Consider the following 13,283-nt stretch of genomic DNA (forward strand, 5'->3'; position numbering starts at 1 on the left):
TCAAATGCCACCTTTTAATTGAGGCCTCCCTGGTCACCTAATATAAAATTTTGATAGCATACTTTACCCTTGCCCTTCTCCCTTTCCTATTTCCTTTATTCCTAAGCCCTTATTGTTATTTGACACAGTATATATTTTACTTTTTTATCTTGTTTATTGCCTCTCACACTAATATGTTAGCTCTATTTATATCTTCAGGATTTTTAAAATTATTTTGTTCATTGCTGAATCCCTAGCAACTAAGAACAAGGCCCAGCACATACTGGGTGTTTAAGAAATACTTGTTGAATAAATCCACCACTGTAGTACCTTGTATAAATGATAAACATGGTAGTGCTTGGGAAGTACTTATCAAAAAGAATGAATGGCAAGAAGATACCAAACATACCAAAGCAAGATCAAATCTAGCTTATTACTCTGTACTATAGGATTAAACTAGTCAAACCATAAAAAACTTGGAAAGTACATGATATCCTTACCTAGGCCAGGTCTTGACTCTTTTTTCTTCTGAGAGGCCCAACCCACCATGGAAAATTTATCACTTCCTGGTTTCTCCTCTAAGCCTCTATTCAAGCGCCAGATTTTTAGTGTATTGTCATCAGAACAGGTAGCAATCTAAGAGGAAGCACCAAGAAGGGAATTAAGAAATTTTAATCAAAGATTCACAATACATTAAAAAAACAGGTGTGTCTTAAGGACTTGTGACTGGAGAATTATTCTGTCTAATAAACAGGATATAGAAAATAATATCTGAAAGATCATGTACATCCATTTCTTGCTTTCAGGAATCATTCCAGATTTCCAACAAAGCTGACTCTTTAGTTTCTTCTTCATATACATTCTACTAGTATGTCTTTTGTTAATGGTCATTTCTTATCTAATCTAAAGTTCTGCTATAAAACCTGGCTCTTTATTATCTTCTGTATAAATACAAAATATGTAATTAAGACACCCTTTTTACGCTTCTGTTAAATAATCAATCAGTATATGTTACCAACATACAATTTCTACAATTTTCTTCTGAATTCTGCATTTTGTGCCACATTGCTAAAGTAATGGCACCATTTGCAAGATCAGACTTGGCCCATGTCTCTAGTAGGCTGTGACAAGTAGAAGGAAACCATTCCTTTTGAGATTCTTTTTCAGATAGGTAAAGGAGCAATCTGGGAAAACAACAAGTTCACTAGGCTGAAAGAAGCTAAAAAATAACCTTTGCCCCTTTAAAAATATCTGACTATTCTCGATCTTGGTCCCAAGCCTTTTATGGCAGAGAAAGTCCAGCTTGAAGAGCTTGTGGCAAATGGCCACTGGTACCAGAGCTGTTCCCCAGCATTTGTTTATATAATTTCTCTATTTCAGTCACTAAAGAGAAAGAAAAAAAGAATACACGTTCTCTTAAGTCTTGGCCCCCAAGAGACTGGCAGCTTTTTCCTTTCCTTACTGGGAGGCCAAAAGAAGATACACATATTTAACTGTTCAATATGAAATGTTTGGAATCTCACAGTTCCTCTACAGTTTATTAACAATAGTTATTTACAGAGCATCTACTGTGTGTCTGGTAGTTTACATTCTTTATCTTATTTAATTCTCACACTCTAAAAGCTTTGTACTCAAATAATCTCATATGCAAAATGGGAATAAAGTTATTTGCCCAAAGTAACCACAATCAAATGGAGGAGCTAGAATTTAAACCAAGCTTTCTCTTATTCTAAATGTCAGACATTAAAAACACAAAAACAACACAAACCATATCCTACTTTCCTAATTCTAGGCTTGGGATGAAATTATTTCTAAAAAACTTAAAAAAGTAGCCAATACATTAGTATAGATAAACAGCCCTGGTATTTCCTTTGAGCACAGGAAATAAGGATAATTAATATATGATGTCTGAGATGCATAGGGGTAAGGATAATATATGACGATTGAAAAAAGATAACATAATTAACTGAATAATTCGAAAATCATTCAACTTAGTAAGTCCATGAAGATGCAACACTCCATGTTAAAAGTAGACATTTCACTAGAAATTACATGGAATCTCAGAGAAAAAAACATCATTAACATGTAATTTCGGGTGATTAAAGTAATGACTGAAAAAAAAGAAAAGGTCTGCCATGAAGTTGAGCATAGAAATGGTAACAAGAATAAGGAGAAATCCACAGCAATACTGGAAGCTAGCAGGGATGCCATAAATAGACCAGACCATGAGAAGTTTCTGGAAGATAAAAAACAGATGGGAACAATAGGCAACAAAACCTCAAAATGTCATACGTGAAAGGGGAGACCTCCACAGAAATAAGATGTCCTGTAAAACCCAGAATAACTCAAAGACCAGAGGCAATGGGGGTTGGGAGAATGACCGGAACTTGAGCTACTATTACATGAAATTCCAATATATACACAGGTTTTAATGTTTCTGGCCTTTCTACATTTTAGGGGTTTTTTTGTTTCTTAAAGTGTCGCTATAAAAAAATTAAAAGGTGGGCATATTGTCTTCTTTCTGGAGTATCTAAAACATTTCAGACCTACTTACATAGTTTAGCAACAGATAACCTAACATGTTAAGACTTCACAGTAACCATTTTGTTAGTCGTATGTGAAAACCCAAATGAGGCTGTCAAGATGTTACCTTTAATATACTACATTGATAGTATCTAAAAAGTAAAAAAGACTAGTTCTCACCTTAGATTGTATTTTTATCTTAGATTTTAATAGAAAATTTTAATTAAGTTAACAACTTAATTCTACATTTAGGAAAGAAATAACTCTATGGAACCAGAAATCTATCCTTATTTCACAGGGCATAATACCATTATGGTATGGGTAGAGAAAAGCAGAATATGCTTGAGTAATGTGAATATAGATCCTGGATGGCACCTAGATCTTTAAAATCTCAAACATAAAAATTTATATAATTCTCAAAACAAACCTTAGAAAAACCTATAAACCTGTGATCTACATTTTAAACCAACTATAGAGATTCATTTACAAACCTTTGTGAAGTCAGACGGACACCAGCACACAGACGTGACCTCTTGAGAATGACCCAGGAGCACAGTAGGAGGTTGCCAGGGTGTGGAGACCTAGTCCAATCAAAAAGAAACAAGTCAGCAAAGCAATGTTAGATTTCCCAGATAGAGGCCTTTGAATTCAGAAGTGTGTCTTAGAGAGTTTTAGGATTGTTACCAAAGGCCACTAGACCTGCCTAGATATAGTTTGGGGGAAAAAAAAAAAGATTTCCAATGCGCAATGAAATATTTCTGTTACTGATCCGGGAAAACACAATGAAAACAGCCAAAATAAGTAAATAATATGAGCTTACACACAAGGATAGTTCTTATTTCATATCAGGACAACCTAGCCATATATATTTTGACTAAAATTCAAGACTGGCATTGTCCCTCATTCCTTAGGTGGTAAACTTTCTGCAAGGATGTTATCCATCCTTAAGTAGTCAACTTGACAACTCAGTCCTGTTTTTACACAGCACAGACATTGTCAGATCTCTAGTCAGCTACTTCTAGGAACACTAAATTAACTGTGAAACTTGCAGACTTCCGAAACATGCTACCAGCTCTCTTGGGACAAAACGACAGTCTTCCTTCCAAAACAAGACCGTTCTCTTGTCCCAACAGAGCTGGTCAGTAACTTTTACCAAAACCCAAAGTTATACTCTTTCATTTTGAGTTGGATAACCTTCATTCTGAAGGGATATAAACTATATTTTACATGGCACTTTGGTATCCTTTCTGGAAAAACATTTTTTTTCCTCTAAAACTTTATTTCAGTTAATTTTCTGAGAGAAGTTTTGAATTTTCAAGTAAGTGTCACTCACATTTTAATAAATTTTAATGTAGAAAGAAGGGTCACATTGTACTGTCCTGTACATGTGACTAAGAATCGTATTTTTCCATCATCAGGTGCCACCAGTTATGTGCATTTGACAGCATCATACAGCTGACTCATTCAAGAGATGTCAATCTCTTTCATAGGCCATGGGAATTAATCAGCACAATAAGGAGTACAAACTCACATAACTATTATTAGCATGTGTGTTTCAAAAGAGCAAGGAGGTTGGGGCTGAGAGAAGTTATTCTCTTTCCATTTTCCTGAGGCTCTGAATCATGGCTCATTTGTATGAAGAAAGTGGAGGTGACTCTGGAATGATTATTTGTGGGAATGACTAAGTAAACTTAATAGATTCCCCATATTATAGTTAAGAGATCTGACACACTGATTGATAAGGTTATTCAACTCAATCATTAAATGGTTTAAATGGTACATATGCAATAATTCAAAAAGCAAAAGAATACAACGAGCAGAGTCTAACTTGTCTTGCTGAGTAAATTAAAATTTAACAAAAAGGAGGCTTTTTCCATATCCACAGGAACCTCACTTACTGCCTACTCCTACAATGGCACAGAGATAATTCGTTCTCACAGGTAAAATATTTTAGAAAAGACTTTAAAGATCATCTCTAACTATCCCAGCAGTCACAGAAATTTTCCTTTCCTCTTCCATTTGGGAAGGCCCCAGTCTATTAAGTTTCTCTTCACCCAAGGTCCAAACAGGTCTGGTAGCAGCAAATTAAAAAGGAGAGGAAATCCTCAAGTCCTACTGAGCATCCCTGGTAGAAACACATTATTCTCTTCCATTGGTTTACTCTGCTTATTGCCTCTAGCTTTTAATTTCATGATATTGGTCCTTCCTCAGTTTCTGTATTATAATACCTAGAAGAACCTAAATGTGTACACCAAGGATTAAAATAAGTTTTCAAAAAACCCCCGAAATACCCACCAATAGAATATATGCACATTTTTGCATTTATCTATAGGGTTTCAGAGAAAAAAGAAACAGACCCATTAGAAAAACATTTTGGAATATGATAACAAGGTATCAATGACGACAGTAAAAGTCTAATCCAGGCACTTTACATAGCATTAAAAGTGGGGGGAAGGTTCCTCAAAAAGTTAAACAATTATATGACCCAGCAATTCTATTCTTAGGAATAGAATTCTGTTCCTATACTCCCAGGAGAATTGAAAACCTATGTTAAACAAGAACTTATACACAAATGTTCATAGCAGCTTTATTCATGTCAAAAAATGGAAACAACTCAAATATCCATCAACTGATGAATGAATAAACAAAATGTGGTCTATCCGCACAATGCATATTACTTATATAACATGGATGAACCTTGATGATATTAAGTAAAAGACGTCAGACACAAAATGCTGATTTTGTATGATTCCACTTATATGAAATGTCTGGAATAGCAAATCCATAGAGACAGAATGAGGTTTAGCAGGTGTTGGGGAGGAAGAGGGGATTAGAGAGTGACTTAACTGTTAAAGGACACAGTTTTTTTTCTGGTGTGATGATGTTTGGGAATCAAATAGTGGTGATGTTGGTACAACACTGTGATTACAATAGTAAGTACTCCATTGTAAACTTTAAAATGACTAAAATGGTGAATTTTATGTTATATGAATTCTATCTCAATAAAGAAAAGTTGAGGGAAGGGCATGTTATGGGTTAAAATGAGAAACGAATGTCTAACAAGTTTTTATGAACTTTTATGCTTTGATAGTTTAAGACTATCCTAGGGTATAGTATGACTACTTCAAGAAAGATTCATTTCTTCTAATGAGATTCAGGTGACTTTTAAATCCTTCATTTTTATTCAAATAAGTTTTTATTTATGTCCCTACATTATTATAAGAACATTATCATAATTACATAACTTCATTTTTTAAAGCTTCCTTTCCCTTTTAAGTAGGAAGAAGACAATTAAGTCTAAGAGACATTTATATCCATGCATTTTGGAGATACTCAGACACAGAAGACTGTCCGCTCTTACATATTCTACCTTTTGTAAAATAAAGACTTCAATTCAAGGCACAAGGAATCCCAAAGTTAAATCTCCTAGAACTATGAAGGTACCTCTAGAAGTAAATGGCTCTAACCTACAGATCTCATAAAGTTATTCTGTGTACTGAAACATACAAAGAAGATCAGCACTTTTTCTCACAAAATCTCTTCTCTGCCCAGTTGGAAACCAAGTCTAATCTTTATTTCTGCCATGAGATCATTTACACTTCCTAAAGTGTCAGGCTCAACGTTTCACCAGTCAGTGGTAGAATGACTATGCCAAATCAGTTTATTTATAACCACTTCGATGCTATTCAGTGGCTATATCAGAAACAAACCAGAGAAAAGAGGATGGGGTGAGGGTGGGACAATAGTTAGGAAATAAAAAAGAAAAGGTATAATATTAAATCTTTTTAAGTCTTAGACCTCAATATCAGTCTGAATATATTATATTTCCCCTTTGCTGGGCAGTAGTGAGGATTAAAAAGCCATTCTTTTCTGTCTTAAGATACAAAACTCCCTTCTATTTTGTTTTCTTGTGCCCATGGGCTTTTGGCTTTTTAGCATAGAACAAATTCCAATACTTAAGATAATTCTGACTTTTTAACACGTAGAAGAGCAATCTAACAGCCTGGATATTCAGCTTGAATGGAATTGCTCTTAAAATACTACTCCTCCTTTTTTTAATCATGGAAAAGAGAAACTGAGCCACCTCACTAGGCAAATTCAATTTTAGGAGGTGCAAGCTTGCCAGGATCTCAAATATCAGAGCCTGTACACCGAGTTATGTGTGGACAGGCAGAAGAACATCACATCTGAACCACGTCATTCAACACTGACATGTGATCCAGCCTAGGAATTAAAAAAAGGTGACCCATGTATGTGGTAGCCACTGATTGGTTGTCTGAAAATGGCTTAGAAACAACGGCCAACTATATTTAGTGTATATCTTTAAAGGCAGGAAGTATTCCCTCAACCTTCATTCCCTGAAACAAAATTTTAAAAAGGCCTTTGCACTAGAGAAGAGGAAGGAACTTTAAGAATTGTCAAGAAAACTTTACACACATACACATAATATATAATTGTACACATAATTATGTATATATATAATTTAAAAATTAAGAATTTTAAAACTGTATCAAGAAAACTATACAACACACACGTAATTGTATACATAATTATGTACATATAATTAAAACTTATTAAGAATATTTAAAAAGAATGATCAATGCGTATTTTTTGAATTATTCTTTACATGCTTTTTGTTATGTTTGGAAAAAAATTTTTTTTTTTTTAAGAAGAAACAAACTTTAAAAGATACAGACCTGTGGTAGGAATAAAATCCTCTAGTTAAGTTGGGAGCCAAAGTAGAGAAGGAAACACAGGTAAGACAGTGAGCAAAGAAGAAAGGAAAAAGGTAGCAAAATAAGCATTAAGACCAAATTTGAAACTGAAAATTTAAAATATAAAAGCATTAGTGCCAGTACATAACATTGTTAAAGTTAAAATCTCAAGTAAGAATACTCTAGAAAGGAAACTCCATCTTGTGATGGAGTCTCAAGTATATATTTTATAGGCAAATTTTCATTTAAAAATATAAGGAAAGAAATATGCTTGTAGAAAAAGGCATGCCCAACATAGAAGCATCTTAGATAGAGCAATATCTCCACCTTGTGACTATTTAGGATATTGTCACTAAAATTTTAATAAAGCAGTGTTGCATTTTCGCAACTCTAGTTATATAGAAACCACTTTTTTTTGTACTTCCCTTAGGACTGGAAGAAATTAAGCTGAAGAATTATGCTTCATACTAAACAGGTTTTACCCCGTCCTAAAAAAAATTAGCAATATTACTTTCTAGAGCTTGGCAGGATAAAGAATGATACAACTTTCTCTTGAGAAGGGTTTGATACTATCAAAACTATGGGATCTATGAAGTTTTAGACGTTATGACTTTAAAACCCAAAATATGTGAACTCTAATCATTCAATTCACCAATGTCAAAGACATTAATGAAGTCACAGGGAGATCTAGAAGATAACTAATTCTTAGTCATGGGTAAACAATGTGTTAATGATCGTTCTCTGAATTCCCAGAACATTTCCATAATTAATTATTCCTTCAAGAGACAGTTTTCAGTAATAAGTGCTACCTGTTGTGTAATATTTTTATTTTCTCCACTGGGCTTCAAATGGACAGCTTTAAATTTCTTAGCTTACAGTAGACACTTTAGAATTACTGTTATTAAAAAAAGTTAATTAAAAGATTATTGGTCAGGCATGGTGGCTCACCCTGTAATCCCAGCACTTTGGGAGGCCGACTTGGGCAGATCATGAGGTCAGGAGATTGAGACCATCTTTGCTAACATGTTGAAACCCCATCTCTACTAAAACTACAGAAAAAATTAGCTGGGTGTGGTGGCGGGCACCTGTAGTCCCAGCTACTTGGGAGGCTGAGGCAGAAGAACGGCATGAACCTGGGAGGCGGAGCTTGCAGTGAGCCGAGATCATGCCACTGCACTCCTGTCTGGGTGACAGAGCGAGACTCCATCCCAAAAAAAAAAAAAAAAAAAAAAAAAAAAGATTATTAAATAATGCTATTAAATATATAAAAATCTGAGAAAGCAGCCATATCTACTTGTAGCCTGAAGATCAGCTACTCGTAACAAGAGAATAAAGATTAAATTAATCACACAAATAGTTTTGAGTTTCTGTTTTGTGCAAGGCTCCATGGGTGATTCAAACACAGGATCCTAAGGATCAAAATACTGTATTCTGAACGAGAGTTTGAAAACACAGGGCAGAAAGTCAGTACAGCATATTTTCCAAGATGCAGGAACAAAGTAGTTAAGGTTCTTACTACCCTCTGAATTCTCAATTCCTAATCATTTGTGAAACAGAGGATACAAATTGTCAATTTCTGACAAGCTATGGCCCTGAAAGTGTCATACATTCTGTAGCAGAGTAAGGTTTCAGCTATATTAAGAGCCAAGAGCAACCTTTACTAAATATCTGACGTAGGAATAGTACAGTATGTGGTTACATTAAACTTACCTCATATTGGACAGAACAAATATTTGCAAGAATACTTCAGTCTAACATTTGTGGGTGAAGTTTAGCAGCTTACCTTCCATATGTAGGCAGCTTCATCACTTGAGCCACTGACTAAAAACTGGTCATCTGGACTAAGGCTGGATTTTACATAAAAGGTAGAGTTCTGGTGTCCATTGAAAATAGCCACTGCCAGAGGAAAAAAAACAAATTACTTGGCTCTTGTTATTTCTAGTGGTCAAGTGGATATAGACAGCATATATATTCTAGCAAGTTTTATCACTGTATTGCCTATTGAAGCAGATGGTCTAGATTTATCCATCAAATACAAGGGAACTGGACACTGGCAGAAAAACAAAACCCTAGAAAGAGGCTTTAGATTAGATCCAATCTCATGAACTCAGTCTGAATACTTGGTATGAAAATGGCTATATCAAGAGAAAAAAATTTGATGAATACATTTCTTAAAAAAAGAATGCAGCCAATGTGCAACTGACAGTAAAACACCTTTATAAGACCCTCTCTCTCCAGCCCAGGGTAGGATTTCTTCCATTGCATAATATATTCATCTAATTTCCCCTTATACTTCAAGCATCTTGAGGATAAATTTTATGTCTTACTTTTTCTTCACTAGATTTTATAGTGCTTTAAACAGAGTAGATCCTCAAACATTTGTTCCATGAATAGGAAACAAACAAACAAACAAAACAGTGAAAAGTATCATTTGAGTTCTGGTTAAAACTTACTACTAGCTTATCTGGGATGTGAGAATCATTTTAATCCAGCATTTTAAGTAGGCTGAATGGTGGAAGTAGCTAGTGGGGTAAACTATGTTCACATGCTAGATTAGGTTTAGCCTTCTCACTATCAGTGGCAAAAGGGCAGGTAACCCAATCTAGCATACATTCTTGATAGGTTCTTCTATCCTAAGAAGGTCAAAACCTGAGGCCTCTGACATTAGAACACTACTAGGAAATACAAGAGAAAAATCTCAATGTTTGGAGAATTTAAGGATACCTTTAGGCAGGAAAAAACAATCACACTCCAGAGAGAAAAGTATTAGTAGGGGACTTAACAGCTTTCCATAAGTGCTTACAGGAATCTCTTCCATTTTCTAGAATAAAGCTGGAAAAGAACTTTGTATTTATAGCTTTTAAGGAAAAAGCTATGCAGGCATAGCAAATACTCCTCACATCAGATATTTTTACTGTGAAAGTGAGGCAGGATATGAATCAATTTGTATACACCTATTATCACTGCAAAATAAACAAGCTCCTTTATTCTGAACATTGTTTTAAAACTGTAATTTTTAATCTTCCTCAACTCTGAACTATGGAAAACTCTAGCCTGAATTTCCCACTATACCTGTGAGGATTTATTGCCCTCTGCTGGTCTAAGAAAGGCTGGTATGATATGCACTGTAAATGTTTAAACCTTGCTAAAAATCCTCCTAAAATGCATATTGGCTTTAATGAGCTCAATTTAATCTTGCAAAGTCATCCTCATGAACATCACTTAATATAACACCATAAATACAAAGCATGGTAGATCAAGTATCAAATCCAAGATCCTTTCAGAAGTTTTGAAAAGGACAAGTAATTACAAGATGTTATACACACACACACACACACACACACACACACACACACACACACACACAGAGTTGTCATTCAATTTTTTTTTTTTTTTTTTTTTAAAGACAGGGTCTTACTCTGTCACCCAGGCTGGAGTGCAGTGGCAAGATCATGGCTCACTGAAGACTCAAACCTCCCAGGATCAAACGATCCTCCTACCTCAGCCTTCCGAGTAGCAGGACTATAGGTACATGCCACCACATTCAGCTAATTTTTTGCATCTTTGTCAAGATGGGGTTTTGCCATATTGCCCAGGCTGGTCTTGAACTCCTGGGGTCAAGCGATCCGCCAGCCTCGGCTTGGGTTTATAGGTGTGAGCCACCATGGCCAGCTGTCATTCAATTTTTAAGGAACAAATTGATCTATTAATCTATTTACCTATCTATCCATCTGAGCAAATGAAATTAAATAGAAGCACACAAAAGGTTTACTAAATTATTAGCGAGGTGTTTGACGGCAGGACACTAAACTCAAGGCCCTTTTCAGTGCCACATTGCAGCAAAAATTATATAGAAAGAGCTCTTGTACATCTGATAATATAATCAGGATTAGGTTTTATCTTTCAAGGAAAGATTTTCGATTAACTAAATTAGCAGTTCTCCAAGCTCAGATTCCATTAAGGAAAGCAGCAAAAGAAACACCTCTTCCCTTTTCTAAACATTATTGCTCTTGCTTAGAGAAAATCAGACCCAGTGCAAAGCATCAGAAATGCCGACTATGATACTGCCACCAATACTAAAGTCCTAATAAGATTGCTTGGAGTGACCTTTGGAAACTTCTTTAAGATCTCAGCTAAAATGACAAGTTCTGGGCCGGCACGGTGGCTCACACCTGTAATCTCAGCACTTTGGGAGGCTGAGGTGGGCGGATCACGAAGTCAGGAGTTCGAGACCAGCCTGACCAACAAGGTGAAACTCTGCCTTTACTAGAAATACAAAAATTAGCCAGGCGTGGTGGCGGGCACCTGTAATCCCAGTTACTTGGGAGGCTGAGGCAGGAGAATTGCTTGAACCCAGGAGGCGGAAGTTGCAGTGAGCTGAGATCGAACCACTGCACTCCAGCCGGGGCAACAGAGAGCAAAACTCCGTCTCAAAAAAATAAAAATAAAAGATTAAAAAAAAAAAAAATAAAATGACAAGTTCTGTACTTGAGGTTTCTTGTTTATCAAACCATTTCACTTTAGTGGAAACTGGGTAACTCTGAGGATTGGTTATGGAATTCAAAGTGTTTTTGAAAGATCTATAGATGAGGAATAACCAGGCTACTAAGATGTAGCTTAAGAAACTGATGTTCTTAAAAATAACGTAACCCAAATAACTCTCTTAAAGCATGCCTGAGGCTGGTGATTTGGAAGAGGGAGGGGAGAAGATTTAAAAAAGAGGAAAGCATGCTTGAGAAACTGGGGTTTTCTTTTTAAAACTATCATTTATTAGTTGTAAGTATCAGATTCTATTTTTATAGTTTTGAGGGAAAAAAAAAGGCGAGGCTGGGGAAAACATCTAGAAATAAAAGGGCCTCTCTTTAACATTAAGGAGAAGCCTGAGATAGGCTAAAACTATTTTGGGGGTCTGAGAAATTCAGTCCCCTAATTTTAACCAGCAGCCCCTAAAGAGGACAAAAGCTGAGCAGAAGCGCTTTGTCTACTCCACAGCTTATTAAATCAAAAATTGAGAGAATTCTAAATATAGGCCAAAGGGTATAATTTCAGGAGATATTCTCTATTAAAATAAAATTAAGTCACCATGTAAAGCACAATTCAGCTTACTTATGAAATCACAAGGAATGTACACTTATGAAATTATCACCGGATGTAATCGAAGATGTCAAAGTCCTCATATGGCTTAACAAGTTCAGTTTAGAAGAAAACCCATTGAATTATCATTACCAAAAAAAAGCCCATAATGGTTTCCTGGTAAGAGAATTTGAATGACTAATGTCTTACCTGGAGAAGTCTTCAACCCAGTCATATTGAACATGTAGATGTTATCGTCTGTGCAATTAGCAAATAAAGTAGAGCCAGTGGAATCCAAAATCAGACTTGAATATCCTGGAAAAAGTAAACTTAAGTTAGCATGTCCTGATGATGGTGAGTAGATTTGAGGTAGAGACAAAACGTACAGACAAAAATAGATCGTTCCTTAAGAAGAATCATCAGAATTCTTTGTCCCCAAAATATACACAAACCAAAAACATTCTTCTGAGTTTTTATCTTTTGAACTTCACATATTAGAATTTTTCATATCAATGTTACTGGAAACTAGCCTAATGTTTGTTTGTTTGTTTGTTTTTTTTTTTTTAACAAAAACTCATATCTCCCCCAAAAGACCTATACAAAGGCTTACCAAGTTTTCGAGTGCTGCTACCTGGGTACAGGAAAGACTTGGATGCTATAGGTTCTTGTCGATAAGCAGTATAATTCTTACGTAAATCCCATACTTTGATTATCCTAAAAACCAAGGCAAATAAATATTTTGTAGACCTTCTTCCAACCCCAAACAACTTCAATTACACTAAATGTGAAATGACTTTTAATCTAACTCTTCTGGCACATTAGCTAGGTACAGTGAGGATACTTAATTGGGAAACAAATCAAACTATCTTACACTGTTGTCTCCAATACCAGGCTTATAATTCTGACAGAACGGAAACAGATGTGATTTGACCCAGTGATGGGTTACTGGAGTTTACTCTAAGGGAACGGAAAAGGAAGATGAAGGTTGAGTGC

The 13,283-nt window shown here is 35.5% G+C and overlaps 1 protein-coding gene across 3 annotated transcripts in view; it reads right to left on the reverse strand.

Annotated features, from left to right (window-relative positions):
• Positions 1 to 13,283, reverse strand: part of DTL (denticleless E3 ubiquitin protein ligase homolog) — a 67,574-nt gene that overhangs the window by 22,975 nt on the left and 31,316 nt on the right. For 2 of the 3 annotated variants that reach the window (XM_025383593.1, XM_025383600.1), the window contains 5 exons: positions 12,901 to 13,004; positions 12,501 to 12,605; positions 9,001 to 9,113; positions 2,994 to 3,083; positions 480 to 615 (listed from right to left, as the gene is read on the reverse strand). In XM_025383593.1, coding sequence (XP_025239378.1) covers positions 480 to 615; positions 2,994 to 3,083; positions 9,001 to 9,113; positions 12,501 to 12,605; positions 12,901 to 13,004 — 548 coding nt within the window. The remainder of the gene's footprint in view (positions 1 to 479; positions 616 to 2,993; positions 3,084 to 9,000; positions 9,114 to 12,500; positions 12,606 to 12,900; positions 13,005 to 13,283) is intronic. The other variant, XM_025383609.1, reaches the window with a different exon arrangement.

The sequence above is a fragment of the Theropithecus gelada genome, chromosome 1, assembly GCF_003255815.1.
Source record: "Theropithecus gelada isolate Dixy chromosome 1, Tgel_1.0, whole genome shotgun sequence".
Lineage (NCBI taxonomy): Eukaryota > Metazoa > Chordata > Mammalia > Primates > Cercopithecidae > Theropithecus > Theropithecus gelada.